We start from the raw sequence: 27,615 nt of genomic DNA, 5'->3' as shown, positions 1-27,615 counted from the left end.
TTATTAAATGCCTACACTACCTGGGGCCCTCATGCTGATTTTGTGAGGACTTATGTTGCTTATCTGTGGCATTGGATATCATGAAAAGTATGCATGAACTTTTTTTTTTTTTTTTTGCTAATCATATTTTATTAGTGTTCATATATTTGAATGTGTGGCATAAGACAACTCTTATTCTTTCAATGTGTGGCAGAGAAGAAGAAAGGTTGGACACCCCTGGTAGGTTCCCAGTACTCTTAAGCATTGGGGAATAGACAAAAAAGAAAAAGACAAGTTGGATGTGGTGGCTCATGCTTGTAACTTTGGGATGATGAAGCAGGTGGAATGCTTGAGCTCAAGGGTTTGAGACCAGCCTGAGCAAGATTGAGACCCCATATCTAAAAATAGCTGGGTGTTATGGTAGGCCCCTATAGTCCCACATACATGGGAGGCTGAGGCAAGAGGATTGCTTGAGCCCAAGACTTTGTTCAGGGTTGCTGTGAGCTATGACGCCACAGCACTCTACCCAGCACACCAGAGTGAGACTCTGTCTCAAAAAGAAAAAAAAAGGAATAAGACAAAGTAGTTCTTCAAAGAAATTTATAATCTAGCTGAGGAGAGCAGACAAAACAGAAAACAGTTCAATGTGCAGGATTTTATGATAAAGTTTGTTTTTTTAGGAAGGAGTGGGTGAATCCAGTCTGAGGTATTCAGAAAAGGCTTTAGTGAAGGAAGTACAGATGAAAAGAGCTGGTTCTTGAAGAAAGAACAAAATGAAGGCCGGAGAAAGGGGTGTTTCTGTCAGAGGGAAAAGCAGCAGTGACCAAGGAAGAGAGCAGAAATTTCCATGTTGTGAGCCTATCCCCTCCCCCAGGACATTCCTAATCTGGTCATTGCTTTTTGTCTTGCATAATAAATTTCTTCATCTTCATTGGCTTTTTCCTCTCCACAAACATGCTCAAGTCTCCTTGATCCTAAGAAAATCTGAAACACCTGTAACCATTAGCTCTCTCCCAGCTCACTGATTGCCTCTCTCCTCTTTCTGAAACTAAATTTAAAGTTTGACTTGACTTGTCTTCTGATGTTTCCCTTAACTGCTGGCAATCTGACTTCAACTTCCCATCTATAGGCAACTAACTGCCTTTACATAATTCTTCAGTACTCTATTGTCAAGTTCAGTGATTTAAATTCTTGTTGGTTGCTTTTAAAAAAAAATCTTCCCTTGGATTTGTTGATTCCTTGCTTTCCCGATTCCTCTTCTGTATCTTTAACATCTTAATCTCCTCTCTGCCTACTCTATAGTATATACATTTGTTACACATTTGTCCAGTATCTGTTAGGCAGTAGGCAAGAGGGAATTGAGTGAATAGAATAGAATGTAGAGTTTCTGCTTTCAATGACATTTACATGTGACAGAAATATAAATGGATAACTAACATATTGTGGTAAGTGCATGATAGTGGTTTGACAGAAGGCTATGAGAGAAGAAAAGTACCAAAAATACTTAATCTTGGAAAGAAAAGATGAGGGATATCCCAGAAGAGGTTTCTTAAAGGAGGTAACACTTGAGCTAAGTCTTTAATAAATGACTAAGATAACCAAGCAAGAGGAGGAGTTTGTAGAGTGGAAAGACATGTTAGAAAGAGAAAACAGCATGGGCAGAGGCTAAAAATGGTACAGCATGTATATTTAGATGTTATTGTTGGGAGGGTGGGTAAGGTAGCTGGAGAGGTATTTAGGAGCTGGGTCCCAAAGGACTCTTTGTGCCTTGTTAAAGAGCTTGCCTTTCATTTTGTAGGGAGTGGAGACCTTGAATGGATGTGAGCTTTATGTTTTACATTTATGAATGGATCTCCATTACTTTTATTCCATCTTTACAATATAAAAAGTTAATACATTTCTAAAAAGAGTGCATTCCATTCAAATGACTAACAGATTTTGGCTCATTATGTTATAGGTATATTGGGCATAAATTCTCTTTTACATTTTCTCAGATGCATTATTGCTTTTCAATAGTAATAATCTAACTTGAAAAATAAAAGCTGACAATTTTATGTGCCTCACTTTTCAAGGTGCTGCCTCATGACAGCAAAGCTCGAAGACTCTTTGTGACAAGTGGTGGACTTAAAAAGGTTCAAGAGATAAAAGCAGATCCTGGCTCTCTCCTGCAAGAATATATCAACAGTATTAACAATTGTTACCCTGAGGAAATAGTAAGGTGAGGAAAATGGACTTGGAGGAGTTTAATGTTATAATGTAGGTTTTTTGTTTTCAATTCTGGATTTTATATCTACTGTGTCAAAATGTGGACTTTGAAGTGATACACGAAGGTAATGTGTATCTTTACTTCTCTCCTGATCTCTTGTGATACAATTATATTCTCAATGACATGCATTTTCAAATCAAATGTCGTTTAAGACATTTCTGTATTTTTTTTTTTTTTTTTTTTGTAGAGACAGAGTCTCACTTTATCACCCTAGGTAGAGTGCCATGGCATCACACAGCTCACAGCAACCTCTAACTCTTGGGCTTATGCGATTCTCTTGCCTCAGCCTCCCGAGCAACTGGGACCACAGGCGCCCGCCACAACGCCCGGCTATTTTTTTGTTGCAGTTTGGCCGGGGCTGGGCTTGAACCCACCACCCTCGGCATATGGGGCTGGCGCCTTACTCACTGAGCCACAGGCGCCGCCCAAGACATTTCTGTATTAATTTAACTATGCTTTACTAAGGTGTACCCCAAAACAGAACTCAGATTAAACTAATAGTTTTAAAATTGTGAATTCCTAATTTAGAAAAGGCCAAAGATTCCGATTTTCAGAGTTCCCTGCATATATTACTTTTCTGCCTTAAGCTCACATTTACATTAAAGAGAGTATTACAAGTAGAGATATTGAGTAATGAAAAAAAGTGACTAAATGCAAAAAAGAAAATTATACAACTAATGTTGTTTATGGTAGGCAGGTACCTCAGAGTAATGTAGCAAGATGCTGCTTTCAAGGTTAATATTTTTTTAATGAAGTTGATTTGCAGAGCATTAAACCTAAGCCTCAGTTCTTATAAGCCTAATAGAAATCTATGCCACTAAACCCAACTAAATAATAGTAAAGTTATCAAGTAAAGGTAGAATAATTTAAACAACTGAATTTCGAAAAATGCCCACAAAGAATGCAGAATGAAAGGCATTTTTATCTATTTTTCTAATCCTGCATTTATTTTCTTTAATTAATATTAGAAAAATATAAATTCCAATTTTTTTTTTTTTTTTTTTTTTTTTTGCGTTTTTTGGCTGGGGCTGGGTTTGAACCCGCCACCTCTGGCATATGGGGCCGGTGCCCTACCCCTTTGAGCCATAGGCGCCTCCCAAAATTCCAGTTTCTTAAATTTAACATATTGGCGGCACCTGTGGCTCAAAGGAGTAGTGCACCGACCCCATATGCCGGAGATGGCAGGTTCATACCCAGCCCTGGCCAAAAACTGTAAAAAAAAAAAAATAATAATAATAAATTTAACATATTATATTATGTGCTATAACTTAATGACTTTTAATATATATAGTAATACTGATTTAAAAGCTGAAAGCAATTTTAATATTAAAATTAGTTTTCTATTCATATATTCATCCAGTAAAGAACTCCTTGACCAAAAGAGTTAAGTCAAATTGAAAATATTAATGTATCTTGTAGTGGCTCACGCCTATAATCCTAGCACTTTGGGATGCTGAGGTAGGTAGATTGCATGAACTCAGGAGTTAGAGACCAGCCTGAGCAAGACCCCATCTCTACTAAAAATAGCAAAACCAATAGCAAAAGCCCATTGTGATGGGCCCCTATAGTCCCAACTACTTGGGAGGCTGAGACAAGATCACTTAAGCCCAAAAGTTTAATGTAGCTGTGATCTATGATGCTGCAGCTCTCTACCCAGGGCTACAAAGTGAGATTCTGTCTAAAAAAAAAAATTAATATATATGATATAGCAAAGGAATGGTATATCATAAAATGTATAAGTACTGTATATAATGCTCAAATTTATATTTTATTTAGTTATTTATTGAGACAGAGTCTTACTATGTTGTCCTGGGTAGAGTGCTGTGGTATCACAGCTCACAGCAACCTCAAACTCTTGGGCTTAAGTGATTCTCTTGCTACAGCCTCTTAAGTAGCTGGGACTATAGGCGCCTGCCACAACACCTGGCTATTTTTTGGTTGTAGTCATCATTGTTTGGCAGGCCCAGGCTGGATTCGAAACCGCCAGCTCCTGTGTATGTGGCTAGTGCCCTAGCCACTGAACTACAGCTGCTGAGCCTCAAATTTATATTTTAAAAGTATGAAACTACTAAATGGGGTGGTGCCTGTGGCTCAAAGGAGTAGGGCACTGGCCCCATGTGCTGGAGGTGGCAGGGTCAAACCCAGCCCCAGCCAAAAAAAGAAAATTACTTTTTAAAAATGAAACATACATTCCCTCAGGAAGAATGCTATTTTATATAAGTTTAAAGTAACTTTTTATGCAATTTTTTAAACAAAGAAAATTATAGAAAAGTGAATAAAAGTAAATGAAAGGGTCCCCCGCAGAGGAATGACCTGCTAGAATCAGCCTATGATAAGGCACTTTCTTGAATGGAAGTTCTCTGTTTTATTAAAGGCATATTTTAACTGAGCACCAAGTAGAAATTGAAAACTCTGTCACATTAGAATTTAATCTGGTGCTTTGTCAAAATACCATTGTAAACTTTTAACTTCTCACATTCTGTTGAGCTGAGATTTCATTTAAAAAAATGGCTAATTGGGTCACACCTGTGGCTCAAGGAGTAGGGCACTGGCCCTATATATGGGAGGTGGCAGGTTCAAACCTGGCCCCCAGCTAAAAACTCCAAAAAAGAAAAAAAAAAAAAAAGGCTGTTATGAAGAATTTTGGTTAGCTGACTAACAATGTTTTCAAAATTCCAATTATTTTTAAGCATTAAATTCTATAAAATTGTGGCTGTGGGGTTGTTTGTTTTGAGACAGAGTCCGACTCCAGCCTTCAGACTTAGCATGGCCTCAGCCTAGCCCACATCAACCTTAGAACTCCTCCGTTCAAGTGATCCTCCTGCCTCAGCCTCCCAAATAGCAGCAACTATAAGCACAGGCCACCACACCAAGCTAATTTTTCTATTTTTGTAGTAGAGATGGGAGTCTCTTGTTCAGTCTGGTCTCCAATTCCTGAGCTCAAGCAATCCTCTTGCCTCCACTTCCCTGAATACTAGGATTATAGGCATGAGCCACTGTGCCTAGCCTATAAAATCACGTTTTAATGAAATCCTTGAACTGTTTTCTATGAAAATAGACAAATAGAATTTCAAATGGTTTTATTTTTACAATTACATAATTTTCAAGAATCACTTGGAGACTACTATTTTAGAACCAGCAATAATTACTCTTTATAAGACAGATTACTGATATATTCTCTCATCTATTATTAGTCTAAATATTTATTTCATATCACCTAGTTTTAGTAATCTTTCAATATGTTTCATAAAGGTAGGCAGTATAAGAGGGAAAGAGCCTTGACTAGACATTAGAAGACCTAAGTTCAAGGCCTGGCTCACCCCACAGCCATAAAACGAACTCCTTCATCTTCTGAATCTCTGCCTAAACTGAGGATGGAGGGGAAGTGGTGTTTGAAAAAACATTTACTTTGGCTCAGTGCCTGTAGCACAGTGGTTACGGTGCCAGCCACATACCCCGAAGCTGGCAGGTTCGAACCCATCCAGGGCCAGCTAAAAAAACAACAATGACAACTATAACAAAAAAATAGCCAGATGTCTAACAGGCACCCGTAGTCCCAGCTACTTGGGAGGCTGAGGCAAGAGAATTGCTTAAGCCCAAGAGTTTGAGGTTGCTGTGAGCTGTGATGCCACAGCACTCCATCGAGGGCGACGTAGTAAGACTCTGTCTCAAAACAAAAACAAAACCAAAAACATTCACTTTGAGGAAGGAGATATATACATGTCTGCCATTCAGCAGATTCTAATACCATAATAATATAATAATAACTGTAATTCTACATGGGCCTAGGGTAAGGTTAATCCACTTACATTCTTAAAAGCCATTTGAAGGTAAGTTGCCATAGCAGTGGCTGACAGCCAAAGGGAAGGAAAGCCCTGTTCTATTTTGGAGGTTCATTTTGGTTCTTTCATGAGGAATATGGCTAAAAGCTCAGGCTGAGGTGTCTCACAGACCTAGATTCCTCTCTCAGTTCCAGTTGCTTATTATGTGATCTTGAAGGTGAAATTTAACCCTTTAAATCACAGTTTCTGCATCTGTAAAATATAGGTAATTTTCTTTACTTCATAGAGTTAGAGTTAAATGCGATAATAATGTGTAGCCAACAGGTTTTCCCATAAGAAGAACTTAATTCAGTAAATGTTTGTTACTATTCTTTTGGTATTCCATTCTCATTTTGCTTTCCGTGGAGATTAAATAACATTATTAGGTGAATCAAATTTAATTTTTTTTTTTTTTTTAGAGACAGAGTCTCACTATGTTGCCCTGGATAGAGTGCCATAACATCACAGCTCATAGCAACCTCAAACTTTTGGGTCCAAGCGACTCTCTTGCCTCAGCCTCCCAAGTAGCTGGGACCACAGGCACCCACCACAACACCCAGCTATTTTTTGGTTGTAGTTTTCATCGTTGTTTGGCAGACCAGGGCTGGATTTGAACCCACTAGCTCCAGTGTATGTGGCCATCGCCCTAGCCACTGAGCTACAGGCACCAAGCCCACATTTAATATCATTATAATATGGGAGAAACTATGTAGTAGCACTTGGCCACCTACTATTTTTTCAGTATTTGATGATAAATGCATATCAAGCAGATTTTTTATTTCTTGCAAAATGACACAAATAAAGGTCATTCTGGTTAGATGGTCTACAGTTGCTATTGAAGGGTTCCAAACCTTTTCCTGATGAGAAGCTACTTTTGAATTCCTGACTCTAGTTGGAATGGAGCTTTCTATAATAACAGTTAATGGATAGTTTGATGTATTTATTTATGGGTCTGTATACCAAGATACATAGGCAGTCTTTATGCATTTATGGGCAGGTAGGTAGTACTACATGTATGTACTCTTCTAATGAGGGTAAGAGGCGTCAGTGCTGAGGTATACGCTCTTACCCATGGGATTCCTGGAGACTAGGTGGTCTCTAAGGCAACTAGCTTGGAAATTAGCCAGGTAAAGCCTCAGGAATTATTAGTATATTCTAATTGATTTATTATGGACCTTATTTTAAAGCAACACTGTTCAATAGAAATATAATGTGAGCCACATAAAGTAATTTCAGATAGTCGGGTGGCCACATTTTAAAATGTAAAATGAAGTCTGAGTAATATAGCAAGACATTGTCTCTACAAAAAATAAAAATTAGCCAGATGTGATATCATGCACCACAACTCAGAAGCCTGAGGCAGAAAAATTGCTTGAGTTCAGAAGTTTGAGGTTGCAGTGAGCTATGACACCACTGTACTCTAGCCCAGGCAACAGAGATGGATACTGTCTAAAAGAAAAAAACAATAAAACAAACATGGTAAATTAAATTTTAATGACATTCTTATTAATGCAGTATATCCAAATATTATATTTTTAGCTTGTAGTCAATATGAACATCATTAATGAATTATTTTACATTTTTTATACTAATTTTTGAAATCTGGTGGTTATTTTTATCACTTCCCACAGCACTTTATCTTAGATGCTAAATTTTACTGGAAATACTTGATGTGTATTTAGAGTATATAAAATTTACAGTTGAAAAATTAGACTCCAGTTCTAAACAAACTTAAAAGATTTCCAAAAACTGAATCGTCCTTTTTTTTTTTTTTTTTTTTTGTAGAGACAGAGTCTTACTTTATGGCCCTCGGTAGAGTGCCATGGCCTCACACAGCTCACAGCAACCTCCAACTCCTGGGCTGAAGCGATTCTTTTGCCTCAGCCTCCCGAGTAGCTGGGACTACAGGCACCTGCCACAATGCCCGGCTATTTTTTGGTTGCAGTTTGGCTGGGGCTGGGTTTGAACCTGCCACCCTCGGTATATGGGGCTGGTGCCTTACCGACTGAGCCACAGGCGCCACCCTGAATTGTCCATTTTTAAATTTTAAATAAAATATTAAAAATTTAGTTCTTCAGACACACTAGCTCAATAGTCATATGTGCTAGTGGCTACCATATTAAACATGGTAATAATCACTAATTATTAATTGATATCTATAACATTAATAAATACCATATATATATATTTTTTTTTTTAGAGACAGAATCTCACTTTGTCACCCTTGGTAGAGTGCTGTAGCATCACAGCTCACAGCAACCTTCAGCTCTTGGGCTTAGGCGATTCTCTTGCTGCAGCTTCCCGAGTAGCTGGGACCACAGGCGCCTGCCACAATACCTGGCTATTTTTTTGTTGCAGTTTGGCTGAGACCAGGTTCAAACTCGCCATCCTTGGTATGTGAGGCTGGCGCCCTACTCACTGAGCCACAGGTGCCACTCTATTTATATTTTAACGTGGCAAATTAAACATTTGTCACATTAAATATATTACTAAACAGATTAATAAGTTAATAAAATATTAAAATTCTAAAGATTTTTTTAAAACCTACCTCTTACATTTATATAAAAGTACTTATCTGGTGTCTGTACATTTATAAGGCCTAGGAAGGTGAAGTCTGCTTTAAATTCTGTGACTTAGAAGAACAGCTGTGAATTGCTCAGTGTAAGACTATTTTGAAGAAACTGTTGGAGGACAATGTTTTCCAGGGTAGAAGAAACATTCTTTAGGTAGCATTTTGCTTATGTATGTATGTATCTGTTTAATTGTTACTGTCTATGAGTACACTATTGAGAAAATACAGCTCTGTTTTGCTCACTTTAACTTGATAGATTGTAGAAGAAATTCATGCAATATAAATGTTATGTTTTTAAGTCTAGCTTCTGGGGATAGATAAAGATGACCAACAACAAAAGGATAAAGTGAGTCTTTAATGTTAGGTTTTATCTGGAGAAAGTGCCTTCAGAGGCCTAATTTCAATTTTGAGTATTTTGGGAATTTTAAAATATTACTTCCATAGATTTTAAGATCCATTTATTCAAGAAAAACTGCCAAATTTTATTTGATATTTATATGCATGTAAATTCCATGGCATATTAAGCATCTACAATGCATTAATCAATATACTTAATACTTTTATACTCAATCTTTTATAGTTGATTTATAATATAAATTTATAGTCCTTTATATAGATGCCCAAGAACCAACAAAAAATAATGAATTTTCTAGGTGTGTGTGATATTTGTAATCCAGTTATTAAATAGTTTTAAATGTGAATTTTTTTTGAGGATGACCAGATCTGATTAACATACATGCCGAGAATGATTTTTTAGGCAATCAGTAATAGATTGATTAGTAATAATAGACTGTAGTCTAACCTTAGGAAAAAAAAGTAACATTAGGCACTTGATATGTAATAATAAAGTCTCTGTAATAAAATGTTGTGACTGAGTTAAAATCTTTTGCTTAGAAAACATCTGTTTTGTCATTACATTTATACACTTCAAGTAACACTGTGTTGTGAGTTGATATTTTCTTTTCTTTTTTTTTCTTTTTTTTTGTAGAGACAGAGTCTCACTTTATCGCCCTTGGTAGAGTGTTGTGGCATCACAGCTCACAGCAAACTCCGGCTCCTGGACTTAGGTGGTTCTCTTGCCTCAGCCTCCCCAGTAGCTGGGACTACAGGTGCCCACCACAACACCTGGCTATTTTTTGTTGCAGTTTGGCCGGGGCTGGGTCTGAACCCGCCACCCTCGGCATATGGGGTCAGCGCCCTATTCACTGAGCCACAGGCGCTGCCCGTGAGTTGATATTTTCTTGATAGTCTCTAACCTTATACACAAAGCCTTACTGGAGCATAATTATTCAGGGTGTATTTGAGGTTTCATTCATAATTATTTCAGATAAATTTCTTACATTGTTTCTTTAGTGCTTACTGTGTTGAATCTTTTCATAAGTATCTAATAACAAATTTTCTTTTTCAGGTATTATTCCCCTGGATATTCTGATACACTTCTGCAGAGAGTGGACAGCTATCAACCACTTATTAACTAAGCAAAGTTACAGTTTCATACTCAAATTCACAGCATAGTAGTTACGAATAACACTTGTTAAAGCTCTTTCTAAATATTTGAACTAAGTACATTCTAGATTTATTCAATGTGAAATATCTTTAGATAATATTGTCTACATTTATGTGATACTTTAAAAATCAGTAGCTTGACTATATGAGGAAGCATTCATGGTCATTTGGTAACACAGTATTTGCTCTAAAGGTAAATTAAAGAGACATTAATGTATTTTAAGGCATTTGTTATTGTTCTATTAAAACCCACACACAGCCTCCAGCTAGATGGTGTTCAGAAGCCCTCATATTGGCCAATTCCTCCTAGGCATGGACAAGGAAAACTGGCCTTGCAAATTACACAGTAAGATATAGTAGGAAAATTGTTGAAAGAGGAAACTGATGACAGGAATACAGAACACTTGGAAAGAAATTCTGATCTTGGTTACAAAGGCATTAACCTAACTCACAGACACTGTGGGAAACCTGTCAAGTGTTCTAAGAATTTAGGAAGTAGCTCTTCTTTATCACAAGTTTTCAAAACACTCTTTGCCACCCTATCTAAAGTTCCTTAACTTTCCTGGGACTGGAGAGGATGGAAGTCAGTACTGAGCTTTGCACCCCTGCAGTCAAGCTCTCCCTCTCATTGAAAGGTTTCTTAGTCTAGCTCTGCTCATGAATATACAAGGGAGTAGGAATGTATAATAAAATGAGTCCTCAGTATTTCCTTGTCCTAGCTTCACTTTCCCAGAAGTCACATTTTTAGGGACTTACCCAAATCATTTTAAAAGAATACCAACCATCAGCCTCAGGCTTTACATGATTTTCTCCTGGGGAGCTGTAAAGCAGTGAAAGGGGGGTTTCAATAAAATTTTAAGTAAAAACAGCATAGAATTGTCTTTTTCATTTTTTCTATCCAGTGTTTCTTACCTTGGGGAATATGTGATTTGATTTAGGCTCTTGGTTAGTTGATATATGTATCCTTTGAATCTGAAAGGATATTATTTCTAGTGCTTTCTCCTAGAGGACTAAGAGAAGGTGAAGATAACCCAGAGGGCCTGCAGGCCGCAGTGTTTCCAGTCTGGCTGTTTTCAGGTTTCTGTTGGACATTTTTTTTTCTTTTTTTAAATTCAAAAGGAGCCTCTCCGTTTATTTGTGGTATTTTCTGGATTCATTCTGTCATTGTTTCCCAACAGTGTGTAGCTTTGTGTGTATTTTAAAACTTCATCATACCCAAGATTTCCTCATCATTTCTTTTTGTCTTTTGTCAGGCTGTGATTTCTTTTTTTTAATATTTCCTTAACCTTGTTTTGTTTATTTGTAGTAGTTTCTTTGATTCATTGACTAAGGAAAATGTAACTTTTATTCCCAATTTTATTCTCTCATTCCTGCCTGCACAGCTTGTCTTATGAACGCAATCTGAGAAAGTAAAAGTTTTTAATCTTTCTTCATTAAAGCTATTTTCCTTAGATGACTGGGTTGGTAATGACAGAAACTAGTTTATCTGAGTAAAAATTGCCTCGTATTATTGGGATGGTAAATTTCCTACTACATTTTTTTTTGCCATTGTACTTTATAGCTGAAGTTTTTCACTTCATCGTTTCATACTTACCAAATAGTACTAAACTAAGACAGTAATAAACTATATAACAGTGTTCACATGGTGTCATAATTTGATCATATGCATTTGGGAAAATGTATGAAATGCTTGAAACACTTTAAGCAAAATGAAGCTTTCTTTAGTTTTTGAAAAAATCTGTTGTGAGATTAAAAAAAATAAAATCTTTTCCATTTTTTGCTAAAGGAAAAAATAGTGTCTCTCATTGATGATACCCTCTCTTGTTTTCACCCCTGGCTTGAATCTGTGAATTTCATTTCTCTGTGCAAATAAACCCCCATCCCACTGCTCCCTTCCCACATCTCAACTCCCCATCCTAGGAGTTTAAAATTCAGCTATCAGGTCAGGTGTGTTGGCTCACCCCTGTAGTCCTAGCACTTTGGGAGGCCAAGGTGGGCAGTTTGCTTAAGTTCATGAGTTCAAGACCAGCCTGAGCAAAAGCGAGACTCCATCTGTACTAAAAATGAAAACCTGAGGCAAGAGAATCACTTGAGCCCAAGAGTTTGAGATTGCTGCAAGCTATGATGCCACGGCACTCTACCCAGGTTGACAGAGGGAAACTCAAAAAAAAAAAAAAATAAAATAAAATTCAGCTATCGTTAGGACCTCTCAATTTATATGAACAATTATTTTTCAGACTTCAGTTTGGGAATAGAATTGTTTGAACCTTGTTATAGATTCAGTCAGTTTAGCAGTTGTGAAAATAGGTGAAATCAAGTGGCACCTAAAAAGATGTTGAAAATGTGGGCTCTAGTCACTATTCTGTTAAGTAGTTAGAGAAATGGATAATACTTGTTCATCTTACTCATAAGATGCTTATGAAAATAACCTGTAACGGTACATGTAACCATTTTGCAAAGGATTCCATTTTTTACCAACTGGACATGTAATTAATGGGAAATCTAATAGTCAATGACTACAAATTTCAATAGTGAATCAATGGCAATCATGTGATATCCCCCAGGCCCTGTACTCTTAGATAAATGGGGTTTAAACTGGAAGATTTGTGATTAAAAAATTACATTTCCTGCCCTCATGAAGTTTTCTAATATAAACACATATGCCCAGAAACAGGGAGTGGAATGGACACAAGACACTGAACACTAACCAGGCATTTTTAATATAGTATGTAAAAACAAATGACAACCCCGTATTTATAGGATATTGACCTGTTTCCCTAACCCTCTCCTCAAACCCTTTTTCTTAAAGAAAGGATAAAAAATTTGTTTCTAAACTTGACTTGAGGTCTTGCCTAACATAAACCCTGACCTTAAATTCCTGGGTACAGCCATCTTCAATCTTAGATGTCAAGTTCAGAAACTAACCTTGAAAGAATGAAGAATTTTTCTGTTGTGTTTTCAATAGCCAACCCTTTGATAAGATAGTTGCTAACAACAAATGTTGAGGCTTGTGTACACTGTGCTTATTTTGCACAAAATTCACTGTTTAGAAAATGTTGACTTGTAGCTTATTCTTCTGCTTTCAGAAATTAAAAGGATCAAATTATAGTCATCTATATTTTTGATCTAATTTTTAAAGTCAAGATGAATAGGCTATATAGGTTATTCCAAAACATAATAAGACTTTTGAGCTTTAAAATTAGATTTGTGGGGCAGCACCTGTGGCTCGAGGAGTAGGGCACCGACCCCATATACCAGGGGTGGTGGGTTCAAGCCTGTCCCCAGCCAAAAATGTGAAAAAAGAAGAAAAACTAGATTTGTCCTGCAATTTTTTTTTTAAGTGACATGAACACTTACCTTATTTTGTGTTTAAGAGGCCATAAAATTAGATACATTTTCAGTAATATTTGCTCTAAGAAATGGTGTTGTAAATGGTGTTATTGTTTTTGTAAATATCAATAAGTAATCTTTTTAAAAAATTAGGCAGTATATGAATTTATAAAAAAATCAAGAACAACACTCCAGATCTCACAACCCAGTATAGAATTGTCATTAACAAGTTAACATAAATATAAAAGCTCTAAAGTCTTTGTGAAGCTGGAAAAAAAAAATCTGGAGAAATGTACTCATGCCATACATGTTATTTTAAAATAAAAACTGGGAATTGCAGAAGTTTGGTTGTTTCATGGAAGATAGAGTATTCACTTTTAGTTCAGTGCGCTTTGAGAAAAGTATTTCCTCTCAGTGATCAAGTTAGTGATCAGTATAAAATACTTACAAATGGGCTTTTATTCATGATTGATATATTTTCTATGGATTTTAAGCGGAGTGCTAGATCAAGACTCTCTCACTGATAAATCATTATTTCAAGGTGGCTTGGTACATTAAAGCCTCTAAAATTTCCCATGTATATAGAATTTGTGGTCATATACTCTTGCTAAAATTTATACATTACTGATATTAAATGTTTATTCAAAGCATTTGGGACATAAAGTCCAACTCCTTGAGAACTATTACAATTTATAGAGTTGTTTTTCATATTTCTGTTGCATGTATAGTTTAAATCATGCAAATGTGATTAAAGTACCAAAGAGAATGTCATTGTTTTCCTGTAATTTCTTTGTGTAGCATGACTTTTTCCTTAAGTGAAATGTGCCCTGCTTTCACTTAGTGAAAGTCTGTGGTGAGCAGCACTGAGTCACTCAGCACCGTGGCGAGCACACAGTAGGACTGGTGGCTGGTTGGACTAAGAATCAGAGCTTCTAGCGCCTGTTAATTTAGGCCAGGACAGCTCTCTGACCACAGTCAAGTCTCTTCATGTCTCTAGGCCTTAGTTTTCATAGTGTAATGTGGAAGAGAATAAGTTCTGACCATTAAAGAGACCCACATTAGAACCTAAAAACTATTAAATACAAGACCCTGAGTCACTGGCCTTGGGCGAGTTTTTAATAGCACCCATTTCCTTAGATTCTGAGGATTTAATGAGGATGAGTGAAGGCAGGGCTTGGCATGGAGTAAGCAGTGACCCCATTAATCTATATGATATCTTACTATTATTTTTTTGCAGTTGTTTTGGCTGGGGCTGGGTTTGAACCCACCACCTCCGGCATATGGGGTCGGCGCCCTACTCCTTTGAGCCACAGGTGCCACCCTTATATGATATCTTTATGTAAATATAAGAGGAAAAGGTACCCAGTCCTTAAGATACTTTATTTCCATCTGGCAGAAATTATCGTAATATTCTTGTTAGAGCAACACACTTTACTGCCATCTACTGGAAAATTCTCTTTATAAATATGCAAATCCTTGATGTATAATATGTAAACTGGGGCGCCTAAGATGTGCTAGGGCCTTTGGGTAGTATAATCTGCACCACTATGCATGCAAGGGCTCAGTAAGTCAAATTTTGCTACTCTTCACTTTTACAAATGGGGATTTGGAAGATAATTCTAGATAAACAATGTTATTATATGAAGAAATTTCATTTTAAAAGGAGTCAAAGCTAATCTCATTAAAAAGAATCAGCATTTTGTTACAAAAACTGGAAACATTTGTGCTCACTCCTTTCCTCACTTCTCCCTTCCTGAACAGAAAAGTATGTCCTACAATAAAACCTACAATTTGTTAGGCAGAGATACTAATTAAGCCATTATTCTTGCATTTATAAACACTGGATATGAGACAAAATTAAGGGGACATTTTATTTGTGCAAAAGCAAACATGTTTTGGAATAACCCATATACGCTACTCATCTTGATTTTTAAAAATAGATCAAAAATACATCATTATTACAAGATGGCTGATCTCAAGAAAGCAACTCTGCTGGGCACCATTCACCTTTCTTCAGTTGAAAAACCTAGGGTGGGATGTAACAGATGACCCTCTGTTCTAAACAGATAGTCTTTATTAAAGATACGATTATATGTGCACACAAAAGGAAAGATTTGGCTCATTTTCCTTCCTAGAAGTTCAGTCATGGTGCAGACTGACCAAAGTTGGATAAGGGAGATTTTATTGATAATAGGAAAACTCAGGATACAGGAATTATCGCCCTGGCACGGGGTGCTAGCATGGCTCTTGGAAGCTTGGGGAAGACCCCACACACAGTAAGTGAAGTAAAATGTCACTACTGCCAGACTGGAAGAAGGTATCAAATGGCTCAGAGAGGTGGGCATGCTAGAGTGTATACTCTATGCAAGGATGGAAAACCCACCGGCTGTGTTCCAAGGGAAGCCCCAGAGGACACATTATTTACCAAAGTCATAAGGAATAATTATTAAGAGGATAACAGTCATGAGAATCTCAGTGGGGTTTCTCTTCTATATGACTGTGGAGGGGAGACACCACTAAAGAACTGGGCTGCTTAATAGAAATAAGGATATGATCCTGAAATAAGGAGGCCAGGGAGCAGTACTTAAGTGCCAGAAGCAAGGTGTGTGCAATTATTGTAATGAATGGCAAGGTCAGTGTGGCATCCCAGGGCTCAATCCACAGAGAGCTAAGATGGTTTATAGAACTCAATGTTTTAGAGGTGAGATAAATGGGCAGTAAACAGGGGTATCAATGTATAAAGTGAAAATACATCTGAGGTCAAGGGCAGCTGCCAGGCAAAAAGTTACAATCACTAGCTTAGTTTCTAGGTGTGAGTCAGTTCTCTGTCTGGGAGACCCCCTTGTCCGAAGGAGAAGCTGATCTCTGTGAGAACAGAGCCTGGAGCAAGTATGTTCTATTCTGTAGTTTTTGTCCCCAGCATTTTAGAGTATTGTTCCAACCTTTTAACCAAGTGATTGAGCTCTGCAGCAGATCCAGACATCAGTGCAAGGAACTCTGCCATATCCCTTAGTGGACCCTCAGAGTCTTAGAGGGATATGTGGTGGGAAAGGGTGCTGGGAGAGGTACTGGTAATCCCAAAAGGAGAACTGCAACATAGATTCTTAGGATTCTGGAGCAGGGAAATACCATCTGTAGTAAACAACTAAATACCATTGGAAAAGAAGTTATTGCAGACCACTTGACCCTGTATGAGATGAAGCATCGGACCATGGGACATCAAGTAACAAGGCAGACCGAGATAGCCAATCATGACCAGTTTTGTCAGACCCACCAAGTCCTAAGGTTGGGCAGGGGTGGAACAATCCATCACAGAAGTGGCAGATAGAGGAATGCGCGTGAACAGAGTGAGGGAAATTTACCTTAGACAGGTAAATTTCACCAGTTGTTGCCCCTGAGCTGCATGTTGCCCACTATTATTGCACTGGTCTTCTCTACTGCAGTGTTTACAACAATCTCAGCTCACAACTGCATAGGCTGTCCCTTATACTGAACTGATGGGGGAGGAAAAAGGCCTAATTTTATTCACAGATGGGTTGTTTAGCATAAGAGTATTGGGCTGGGGGTGGTGCTGCATGCTCAGTTGGGAGACTGAGGCAGGAGGATTGCTTGAGCCCAGGAATTTGAGACTAGCCTGAGCAACACAGTGAGATCCAATCTAGAAGGAATGGGAAAGAGGCAGCAAAGGAAAGAGGGAGCAAGAAAAAGGAAAAAAAAGAAAAGGGAAGGAGGAAGGGCAGGGGAAAGGGAAAAGAAAGAAAAGAAAAAGACAAAGGACAAAAGACAAAGAGTGCAAGCCAAAAGTGGATGCTGCACTAGAACCTATCTTAAGGTGACCTCGAAAAGAGTGGTGAAGGGGAAATCCTTCAAAGGGGCAAAGTTCCTGGTGATGCACCTGGTTATCCACTTTGTGTGGGAAGAGGAGTGGCTCAAAGTAAGAATATACACAGGCTCATGGGCATGGGCTCATAGGGACAGGCTCATGGGGAGGCAGTTTGGTCAGGAGCTGAAAAGGAGAAAGATTGGTATGGACACAAAGTGCAAAGACCTCTGTGTTGCATGTTAATGCTCATCAAAATATCTGCTACCAAAAGGCGCTGAACAACATTGGTGACTCTGTCACGTATGTTAGCCAGCCTCTCTCATTGGCTTCTGTAGTGCTAGCACAATAGGCACATGAGTGGAGTGGCCATGTGGCAGGGATGGTAGCTATGAATAGACCTATATGGACTTTTGTTCACCAAGGTTAATTGGGCTACTACTGCTGTATAACCTGTCAATAATAGAAACCCCAGTGGAGTACCATCTCTTAAAGAAACCAACCGACCATTTGGTGGTAAATTGACTTTGTTGGACTTCTTCCACCCTGAAGGGGCAAGAATTCATCTTGATTTGGATTGTTGTATCTGGGTATGAGTTTGCATTTCCTATCCAAAGGATCTCAGCCAGCATCACTACCCAAGGACTTAAGAATGTTTGATCTACTGACATAAGATCCCATATGATACTATTGTCTTATCACATACTGCACCATTCCTAAGCCACAGGCATAAATAACAGAATGGGGGAATGGCCTCTTAAAGACACAGCTGAAGCTCCAACTTGGAGATGATACACTACAATGTTGTGATAGCACCATACAATGGTCATTGATTTAGGGTAACATATCCCCAATAGGTAGAATACCTGGGTCCAGGAACTGTGGTAGGAAGGAGGGGAGGTAGGCATGGTCTATTCTTACTACTGTCATTCTCAGTGTTACATTTGAGGAATTTGTGCTTCCTATTCCCAAAATGTTAGATTTTATGTGTCAAGAGATCTTGGTTTCCACAGGGTTAATACTTCACCAGTAGACACAGAGTCCTATTGCATTTTACACTATAGCTGCCACTCAGTCACTTTAGTCTTCATATGCCCGGAGACCAGCAGGAAAGGAGTCTCTAAACTAGCAAGATCATTGATCTGGGTCACCAGTAGGAGGCAGGGCTCTGCTACACAGTACAGAAAATGTTTGGCATGAAGATAATCTGATGGGGTGTCTCTTGACGTACCCATGCCTACTTCTAAGAGTAAGCAGACAGGAAGAGAAGCAGCTATCTGGGATATGTACACATGGTGTCCAGAGACTAAGACTCTGGGAGAGGAGGGCTTGGGTCCCCCCACCAGGTGTCAGTTACTTCAGGCTTGAGATTCATTGCAACTGAGTGGCTATAGTTCTCTCACTAACCTTATAAATGTCCCCAGTAATAAAGGCTAAAGAGAATCCTGGAATTGATGGGTCCAGTGGGTGAACTTTAAGAAGCATGTGGATCTGAGTTACACAAGTAGTGAACTATAATTACTCAAGTGCTCCATCCATACTTCCTCTTCAGGGCCAAGGGCCAATGCATTCATCCTCCAGCTGCTGTGAATTTTGAGTCAGATATGAACTGAATCAAATCCTCAACCCACAGCCAGAAAGTCTTAATAATTTGCTAAATCTTAAAATTAACATCTGAATGTAAAATAAAAAAAATTTAAGAACACTCAGCAACTAGCTCAAATTGAAATCCAACCAAACCAGAACATCAACTTTTCTCACATTTAAACACAAACTAAAAGGTCCGGACACTGGGCATATAAACCCTGGGTAGACTCTCTGTGGCCTTAGTGCTTGCTAACAAGAAGCCCCTGGATTGCCTCTGTGAGCTTAGCTGCTAATCTTCCAAAGTATGTTCTCATCTGAGGCTATGGGAAATGGCTAGAGACAACTTGTGCTTAGTTCTCTATTTGGTTCAGAGGGTTAAAAAAAATTATTTTTTTCAAAAAAATAATTCCTTGCCCAACAACATCATACCCCCAAGTAACATCCTAAAAATAAGTGATATTTGGCTGTGGTTAAATGTGAAACCATTGGCTGGACTCAGTGACCCTTACCTGTTATCCTAGTATGCTGGGAGGCCAAGATGGGAGGATCCCTTGAGCTCAGAAATTTGAGAACAGCCTAAGCAAGAGTGAGGCCTCATCTCTACTCAAAACAGAAAAATTGGCCAGGCATTGTGACTGGTGCCTGTAGTGCCAGCTGCTCAGCAGGCTGAGGCAGGAAGATCACTTGAACCCAGGAGTTCGAGGTTGCTGTGAACTAGGCTGATGCCATGTTACTCTAGCCAGGGCAACAGAGTGAGGCTCTGTCTCAGAAAAAAAAAAAAAAAATTGTGAAGTCATGTCAGTTCTCATTTGATGCAGCATAATGAAGCCTGAGTATAAAGAATGAAATCTTAACCTCCTTAACAATGACATTGCTTCAGAGTTCAGACACAATTCTTAGGTTTCTCATCCAAGGGGCAGGGGATTAAAAAAGCAGTATTCCTGTGAAAAAGTATTCTTAGAAGCCCTTAAGATTGTTGCTTCACACAAGAGTCTAGGTTTACACACTGACTAGAGCTATATACTTGATTCATCCTTGTGTTCAGCACAACACTTAGCATAGTTGTCTGGTGCTGATGAAATTATTACTAAATGAACACATGAGAGGCTGCAGAGTTCTGAGGTTGCAGAGTTGGCAACCCAAGGGGAGTTTGGCCAAGAGATTTTAGAAGTGTAGCTTGTCCAAGTAAGAATGGTTTTTTCCAAGCTTTACTCTGTCAACCTCCTCTAATCAAATCAGGTGCCTGAACTGATTCTTCTTAGGACCTTAAAATGGTAGCAAACAGGAACAATTTAGAAAGCATGAACTGACACTCCAGGATGATTCTTAGAGTTTGAGCTTGAGCTTTGAATACATGCTCCACATGCATGTGCACACGTATCGGATTCTCTCAGAATTTTAGACTTGTACAGAGACACAATGATTGGGGCTTGGCAGCTGAGTCATTAATGGCATCCCTTTAAGAAACTAGTGGATTGCAGCCTCTAAGATCATGGGAACTGGTATGGGCTAAGTCTCTCTGAGAGAGTCTTCTCCTTAAGATTCTTCCTTCTAGTAAATTTACACTTTATGAAAGTTTTCTCCAGCTGGGTTCTGTTATTTGCAAATAGAAGAAAGGCCTTTGAAAGGAAACCGGTGGGGTGGATCTGAGCTGGGCTCTGGAAGGATGGTGGAGTTGCTGAGAGAAATGGCAGGGCTGGGGAAGAAGAGTTGAGTGGAGAGTTGTGGGGAGCCTCTAAAGACCACCCCCTTTCTGCGCAGTCATCTATGGGAGATGGGCGCCAAGCAGAGAGTTCACTGGTGCCCAGCAGAAGGCCTGCAAGGAACCACACACAGGCGGATTTCTAAATCCCCATTTCAAAAGCAGCAGAATGCTCTCTGATCCCTCCTCTCTCCTTAGGCACATCTCCTGCAGTTCTTGCTCCAACCACTTGAACTCCTTTGTTTGGTGTCACACTGTTGCCTGTTATCTTCTAAGGTGCCAACTAAAGACCAATAAGAAGGCCACACACAGGGTCTTCTCTTTGATTCTAGGATATTTCTGTGAATTAGTCTTTTTACTGAGCCCAAGGAAGCAGTTCAAATGATGACTTAATTCGTGCTCTCTCCCCCAAAGTTTTCCCTAGTATCCCAATGTGAGAATTTTGGAGATAAACCCTGCCTCTGGCTCAAGACATCTATTTAAAATTTTATTGGATGCCACTGGAACGGAAAGGCTAAAGAGAAAAGGGAAGAGAATTGTGAATTTAAGGAAACCTACACCACATCTGTGTGGGAGGAGGGAAGTAAAAGAGGAGGAATTTGGATCATTTATTTGCAGCATGTTTTACTGACAGTTAAATACAGTGGTTTGTTCTGTTTTCTGCCACTTGAGGGTTATTTAATTAAATTCATGACCTAGGATGCTAACCAGCCCCACATCTAAAATAATCGCTTCTCTGTTGGTGAGATGTAAAGCCGGGATTGATTTTCCCCTGGCCCATAGCTCTCCTTTCTGACTCATGAATTCATCTCCACTCCCCTCCCCATGTAATTTGATCTCTGTATTTGATCCCTATTTAGTAGTACACTTTGCCAAACAGATGTCTGAGTAATTAAAATCCCACATGGGCACACTTGTCAGTGAGTTACATCTATTTAATAGTCAACTTAGAACCTTTTCACCCTCTGCTTTTCTCCTATTCTGGTGTAATATGTCACCAGTCTTTACCAGGCTTTTAAATATTAAGAGTTCAAAATTACTATGTTTGTGTTTTCCTGCCTGCATTAGAGCCTTCCTTCATTTTCTGGCTGTACTTTCCTCACAAAGTCCCTGATCTCTTTCTCCTTCAACTCACCTGGATTTTCTATATGGTTTTACACGAGCATTCAAATTCTCATTGGATGAATCATCCTATATCTCATTCATGCCAGCACTGGCAATAAAAAAAAAATCAGAACAATGTTGTTATAACCATGGATTAAGAGTGCCTTTTATTTTTTTCCCCTGAAGCATAGCTAAAATATTTCAGTCTGAATATTTTTTTAAAAGCTATTTGAGATCAAATACTGGAAACCTGTTTGGTGGCTACAGGTCACCAAAAGATTTTGATGGCAAATAATTATAGAAAGAAAGAATGTGTGTTTGGAGCAGGCAAGTGAAGTTAGGAGGGGATTATTATAGGGAATTTTTCCACTTTTAGGGGAATATTTAGGTGGACACATTCATGAAAATGTTTATACCAAAAAGACAATGTTCTTATGATAAATCTTATGATACTGGTAAGACAATGCATAAAACTTTAGGATAATGCTATAATTTATAGCAGATAAAAGAATAACCCCAGCAGTTGGTGATTCACATCCATTTTAAATTCCAAAGAACATTTTGAAATAGTATAGAACATAAACATCTGTTATGATAGCTGTCAAATCAGACTGAAAGTTAGATAAATGAGTAGCTACAGTTATAGCAAAAGATTCTTTATTTCCCTACTTTATTTTAGTTTTTATTGTTATTTATTTAGTTATTTATTTTTAGAGGCAGAATTTCACTTTGTCACTCTCATCAGGGTGCTGTGGCGTCACAGCTCACAGCAACCTCCAGCTCTTGGGCTTAGGCAATTCTCTTGCCTCAGCATCCCAAGTAGCTGGGACTACAGGCACCCACCACAACGCCCGGCTATTTTTTTTTGGTGTTGCATTTTGGCTGGGGCTGGCACCCTCCTACCTGAGCCACAGGCACTGCCCTATTTTACTATTTTTTTTTTGTTTGTTTTTCTTTTGTAGAGAGAGTCTCACTGTACCGCCCTCGGGTAGAGTGCCATGGCGTCACACGGCTCACAGCAACCTCTAACTCTTGGGCTTCCGCGATTCTCCTGCCTCAGCCTCCCGAGCAGCTGGGACCACAGGCGCCCGCCACAACGCCCGACTATTTTTTTGTTGCAGTTTGGCTGGGGCTGGGTTTGAACCCGCCACCCTCGGCATATGGGGCCAGCGCCCTACTCACTGAGCCACAGGCGCCGCCCCCTATTTTACTATTTTAAATAGATGAAGTTATAGTGCAGTTAGCATGAATTATTTCATAAGTTTCTCAGAACATTCATGTTTCTTGTGACGTTCCTTTGTATTCATAACACATTGTATTTCAGAATAAAAAACTAATGTCATCAAAAAACTACCAAGAAGTTCAGAGGTTAAGTGACATAGTTTTAGTTCTATGAAAGCACATTCTGAAAGTATTTGTATAAACTTTATTACCATGGTTGTGTTTTTAAAAAGGATGATAATCCTATTTTTCAATGGGAACTTCATTTTGGTGGTTTTCTAGTCTTGTTACCTAAATTTACAAAGACCATATAAATAAACAGAGATATCAATTAGCAACAGGACTTTTAGCGACATGGGATAGGAGATGGTTTTTTAGAAAGGTAGACAGGTTTCCAATAATGTGAATGCTATGGATGTGATTTCTCTGTTTATTGTCCAACATCACTGTAACTCTGCTGACTCGTGAACTGCTGTGATTTTCATTCTTGCTGTACTCAGGATAACCTCCCTTGCCTATTCCCCAGTTCTCTTCCCTCCCGTGCAGCTTGTGTGCAAGGCGTTTCTTTCTCTGATCCAAGCTTTTTAAGTCTTGTTTTCCTTCCAGTCATTCCTTATCACATATCTATCCATTCTCTGGTGTCTGTTTCTTTCAGGTGATTAAAAAGAAAAGATTATCAATAACCCATCTCTGGGGTGGTGCCTCTGGCTCAAGGAGTAGGACGCTGGCCCCATATACCAGAGGTGGTGGGTTCAAACCCAGCCCCAGCCAAAAACTGCAAAATAATAATAATAACAACCCATCTCTGGCTTCCCATTGCCTTAGTGGAAACTGGGGAGAACATTTCCTGACCGTCTCACAAATAAGTTGTGTCAAGTGAGTTCCTGTGTATGAAAGGGCCACACGTGCAAAGCCCTCACTTGACACAACTTCTGTGGCCAAGGAGCTCCAGCTCCGGTGCCAGCATACCTGCCTGGGTCAAATACAGCTTCTATTATTTTATAGCTGTGCAAAGTTTAGCAAAGCTACTTAACTTTTCTGTGTTCAGTTTTGTAATGTGGATAATGAGGATCATAAGGGTTGTTTGGTTATGATTATATGAGATGATTCATGCATTTAGTGAGGTCAGAACATTCTTAGAACAGTTCCAGTTTTAAGCCTTCTAGTAAATGCTAGCACAAATGCAGGCATCAAATGGTGTTTCCCATTGAGGTCAGTGTACTTCCTCACAGACTCACATCTCTCCATTCCAAGGTCTCTGGGACCTGCCCTCATTGAATCACTGCTGAAAAGCAAGGCTATATCCCTTGCATGTAGTCTGTGACAGCCAAGGATGGGGCTGTGAAAGGCCCCTGGCTGAACACAAGTCTTTTGAGGATTGCCACGTACTTTTAACAGCTCTTTCTCTAAATAGTGTTCACTCAGCTTGGTTTCTCTTTTAAGGACTTTATTTAGAATTATTTATGTGGGTTTTTCAGTTTGCTCCCTGCTTGTGCTGACAAAAGCACATCCTTTCTAATCTGGAAAATGGGAATAGTAAGACTACCTACCCCCAGGGTTAAAATGAGATCAATAAATCAAACCTCTTCCAAAGGATACAGGAAAGCATAACATTCTAGAGGTGCTTATGAAAAAGAAACGGGAAACAAAGTATTTGTAATTCAAATGTCACCTTGTACAGAGGAAATGAGTTGGGAGCCAGTAAAATAAACTATACAAACAACAAAAGTCTCACATTCCATTGTATGGGATAAGTGATTCTTTTAACTGAAGTCTCTTCTCCAAAAAGTGGTTCCCTGAGTTTAAGCCAATACTATAATGACTTGGGCTGTTGTCCTAAAAGTTTACCATTTCTTCTTTCAAAAGGGATGTTAAGAACTGGATGCAAATACCAACTCTTCCATTGTGTGATATTTGTGACAAATATCTATTTTACAAATTACTTCACATTAATTTTAGATGTACTAAATTTGATGTTCTAATTTATTATGAAGATAAATCTATATGATTTCTTCCTTTGTTTTGTGGTTAGTTCTTTCCCACCCCCAAATCACTTCAATATCTATTTAGATGTTCTTTTAAGTTCTTTTCTAGTTTCATTGTCACAATTACCTCTTTAATCCATCTGGAATGTATTTCAGTATATAGTATAAAGTAAGCATTTAATCTAATTTCTTTTTTCTCCCAAAAGGTTGGCCAGTTTTCCTAGTACCAGTTATTAAATAATCCCCTGTCCTCCCCTTAGTGAGGCTTCATTTATTGGCACATTGAAGATTTTCTTTCAGGGATATCTGTTCTAAATTATTAATCTATCTGTCAATCTTTTCTCAGTTTTTCAATATCATTGTAATTGTTATGGCTATATAATATGTATTAACATCTGGTAGAGTAAGTCTCCACTTATTACTTTCTTTTAAAAGTATCCTGGCTGCTCTTTTTTTTCTTCCAGAAGGAAATTAATTTTTTCAACCTCTTAAAAAAAATTGGGATCTGGGGCGGTGCCTGTGGCTCAAAGTAGTGGGGCTTGGCCCCATATGCTGCAGGTTCAAACCTAGCCCCGGCCAAAAACTGCAAAAAAAAAAAAAAAATTGGGATTTTAGTTACAATTGCAAATAAAGAGAAAATATTTATCTAGGAATATAACATATTTCTCAATCTATTCAAATCATTTTGCTTTTAATTTTTTTTTTTTTTTGTATAGGTCCTTTCAGTTGTTACCAGTATTACTTACATGTGAATAGGATCTTTTAAAAAAATTGGTATTTGTGGCTAGGTGTGGTAGCTCACACACATAATCCTAGCACTCTAGGAGGCCAAGATGGAAAGACTGCTTGAGGTCAGGAGTTCAAGACCAGCCTGAGCAAGAGTGAGACTCCATTCTCTACCAAAAAATAGCAAAAATTATCCAGGCTCGGTGGTGTATGGCTATAGTCCCAGCTACTTGGGAGGCTGAGGCAGGAGGATTGCTTGAGCCCAGGTGTGTGAGGTTGTATTTAATTATGATTATGCCACTGTACTCTTCCCAGGCAACAGAGGAAGAACCTGTCTCAAAACAAAAATTATGGTTTATCTATTTTATTTATTTTTTCAAAAAACCAACTCCTTGTTTCATTAATTTTCTGAATGATTCTTTTGTTTTCAATTTCATTGATCTCTGATTTGATTTTGGATATTTCTTTTCTTCTACTGAGTTTAGGCTTAGATTGTTCTTCTTTTTCCAATTCCATAAGATCTCTTGTGAGATTGTTGATGTGCTCTCTTTCAGTTTTTCGAATGTAGGCATCTAAAGCGATGAATTTTCCTCTCAAAACTGCTTTTGCAGTATCCCACAGGTTTTGGTAGCTTGTGTCTTCATTGTTGTTATGCTCAAGGAAGTTAATGATTTCCTGTTTTATTTCTTCCTGCACCCATCTGTTATTCAACAGAAGATTGTTTAGTTTCCATGCCTTTGGGTGGGGTCGAGCATTTTTGTTAGAGTTGAGTTCCACCTTTAGTGCCTTATGGTCTGAGAAGATACAAGGTAAAATTTCAATTCTTTTGATTCTGTTGATATTTGTTTTGTGTCCCAGGATATGATCAATTTTGGAGAATGCATACCAGATTTTAGTCTGTACTACAAAGCCATAGTGCTCAAGACAGCATGGTACTGGCACAAAAACAGAGACATAGACACTTGGAATCGAATGGAAAACCAAGAAATGAAACTAACATCTTACAACCACCTAATCTTTGATAAACCAAACAAGAACATACCTTGGGGGAAAGACTCCCTATTCAATAAATGGTGTTGGGAGAACTGGATGTCTACATGTAAAAGACTGAAACTGGACCCACACCTTTCCCCACTCACAAAAATTGATTCAAGATGGATAAAGGACTTAAACTTAAGGCATGAAACAATAAAAACCCTCCAAGAAATCATAGGAAAAACACTGGAAGATATTGGCCTGGGGAAAGACTTCATGAAGAAGACTGCCATGGCAATTGCAACAACAACAAAAATAAACAAATGGGACTTCATTAAACTGAAAAGCTTCTGTACAGCTAAGGAGACAATAACCAAAGCAAAGAGACAACCTACACAATGGGAAAGGATATTTGCATATTTTCAATCAGACAAAAGCTTGATAACTAGGATCTATAGAGAACTCAAATTAATCCACATGAAAAAAGCCAACAATCCCTTATATCAATGGGCAAGAGACATGAATAGAACTTTCTCTAAAGACGACAGACGAATGGCTAACAAACACATGAAAAAATGTTCATCATCTCTATATATTAGAGAAATGCAAATCAAAACAACCCTGAGATATCATCTAACCCCAGTGAGAATGGCCCACATCACAAAATCTCAAAACTGCAGATGCTGGCGTGGATGTGGAGAGAAGGGAACACTTTTACACTGCTGGTGGGACTGCAAACTAGTACAACCTTTCTGGAAGGAAGTATGGAGAATCCTCAAAGCACTCAAGCTAGACCTCCCATTTGATCCTGCAATCCCATTACTGGGCATCTACCCAGAAGGAAAGAAATCCTTTTATCATAAGGACACTTGTACTAGACTGTTTATTGCAGCTCAATTTACAGTCGCCAAAATGTGGAAACAGCCTAAATGCCCACCAACCCAGGAATGGATTAACAAGCTGTGGTATATGTATACCATGGAATACTATTCAGCCATTAAAAAAAATGGAGACTTTACAT

General features: G+C 38.5%; 1 protein-coding gene across 2 annotated transcripts in view; it reads left to right on the top strand.

Annotated features, from left to right (window-relative positions):
• SPAG6 (sperm associated antigen 6) overlaps positions 1 to 11,015 on the top strand; it is a 66,162-nt gene extending 55,147 nt beyond the window's left edge. For both annotated transcript variants that reach the window (XM_053572326.1, XM_053572328.1), the window contains 2 exons: positions 2,052 to 2,197; positions 10,047 to 11,015. In XM_053572326.1, coding sequence (XP_053428301.1) covers positions 2,052 to 2,197; positions 10,047 to 10,116 — 216 coding nt within the window. In that variant the 3' untranslated portion in view covers positions 10,117 to 11,015. The remainder of the gene's footprint in view (positions 1 to 2,051; positions 2,198 to 10,046) is intronic.
• Positions 11,016 to 27,615: the final 16,600 nt, after the last annotated feature.

This window comes from Nycticebus coucang, chromosome 20 (genome assembly GCF_027406575.1).
Source record: "Nycticebus coucang isolate mNycCou1 chromosome 20, mNycCou1.pri, whole genome shotgun sequence".
NCBI classification, from domain to species: domain Eukaryota; kingdom Metazoa; phylum Chordata; class Mammalia; order Primates; family Lorisidae; genus Nycticebus; species Nycticebus coucang.
Note: the sequence above shows the minus strand (reverse complement) of the source record. Positions and strands in the feature narration are given on the sequence as shown.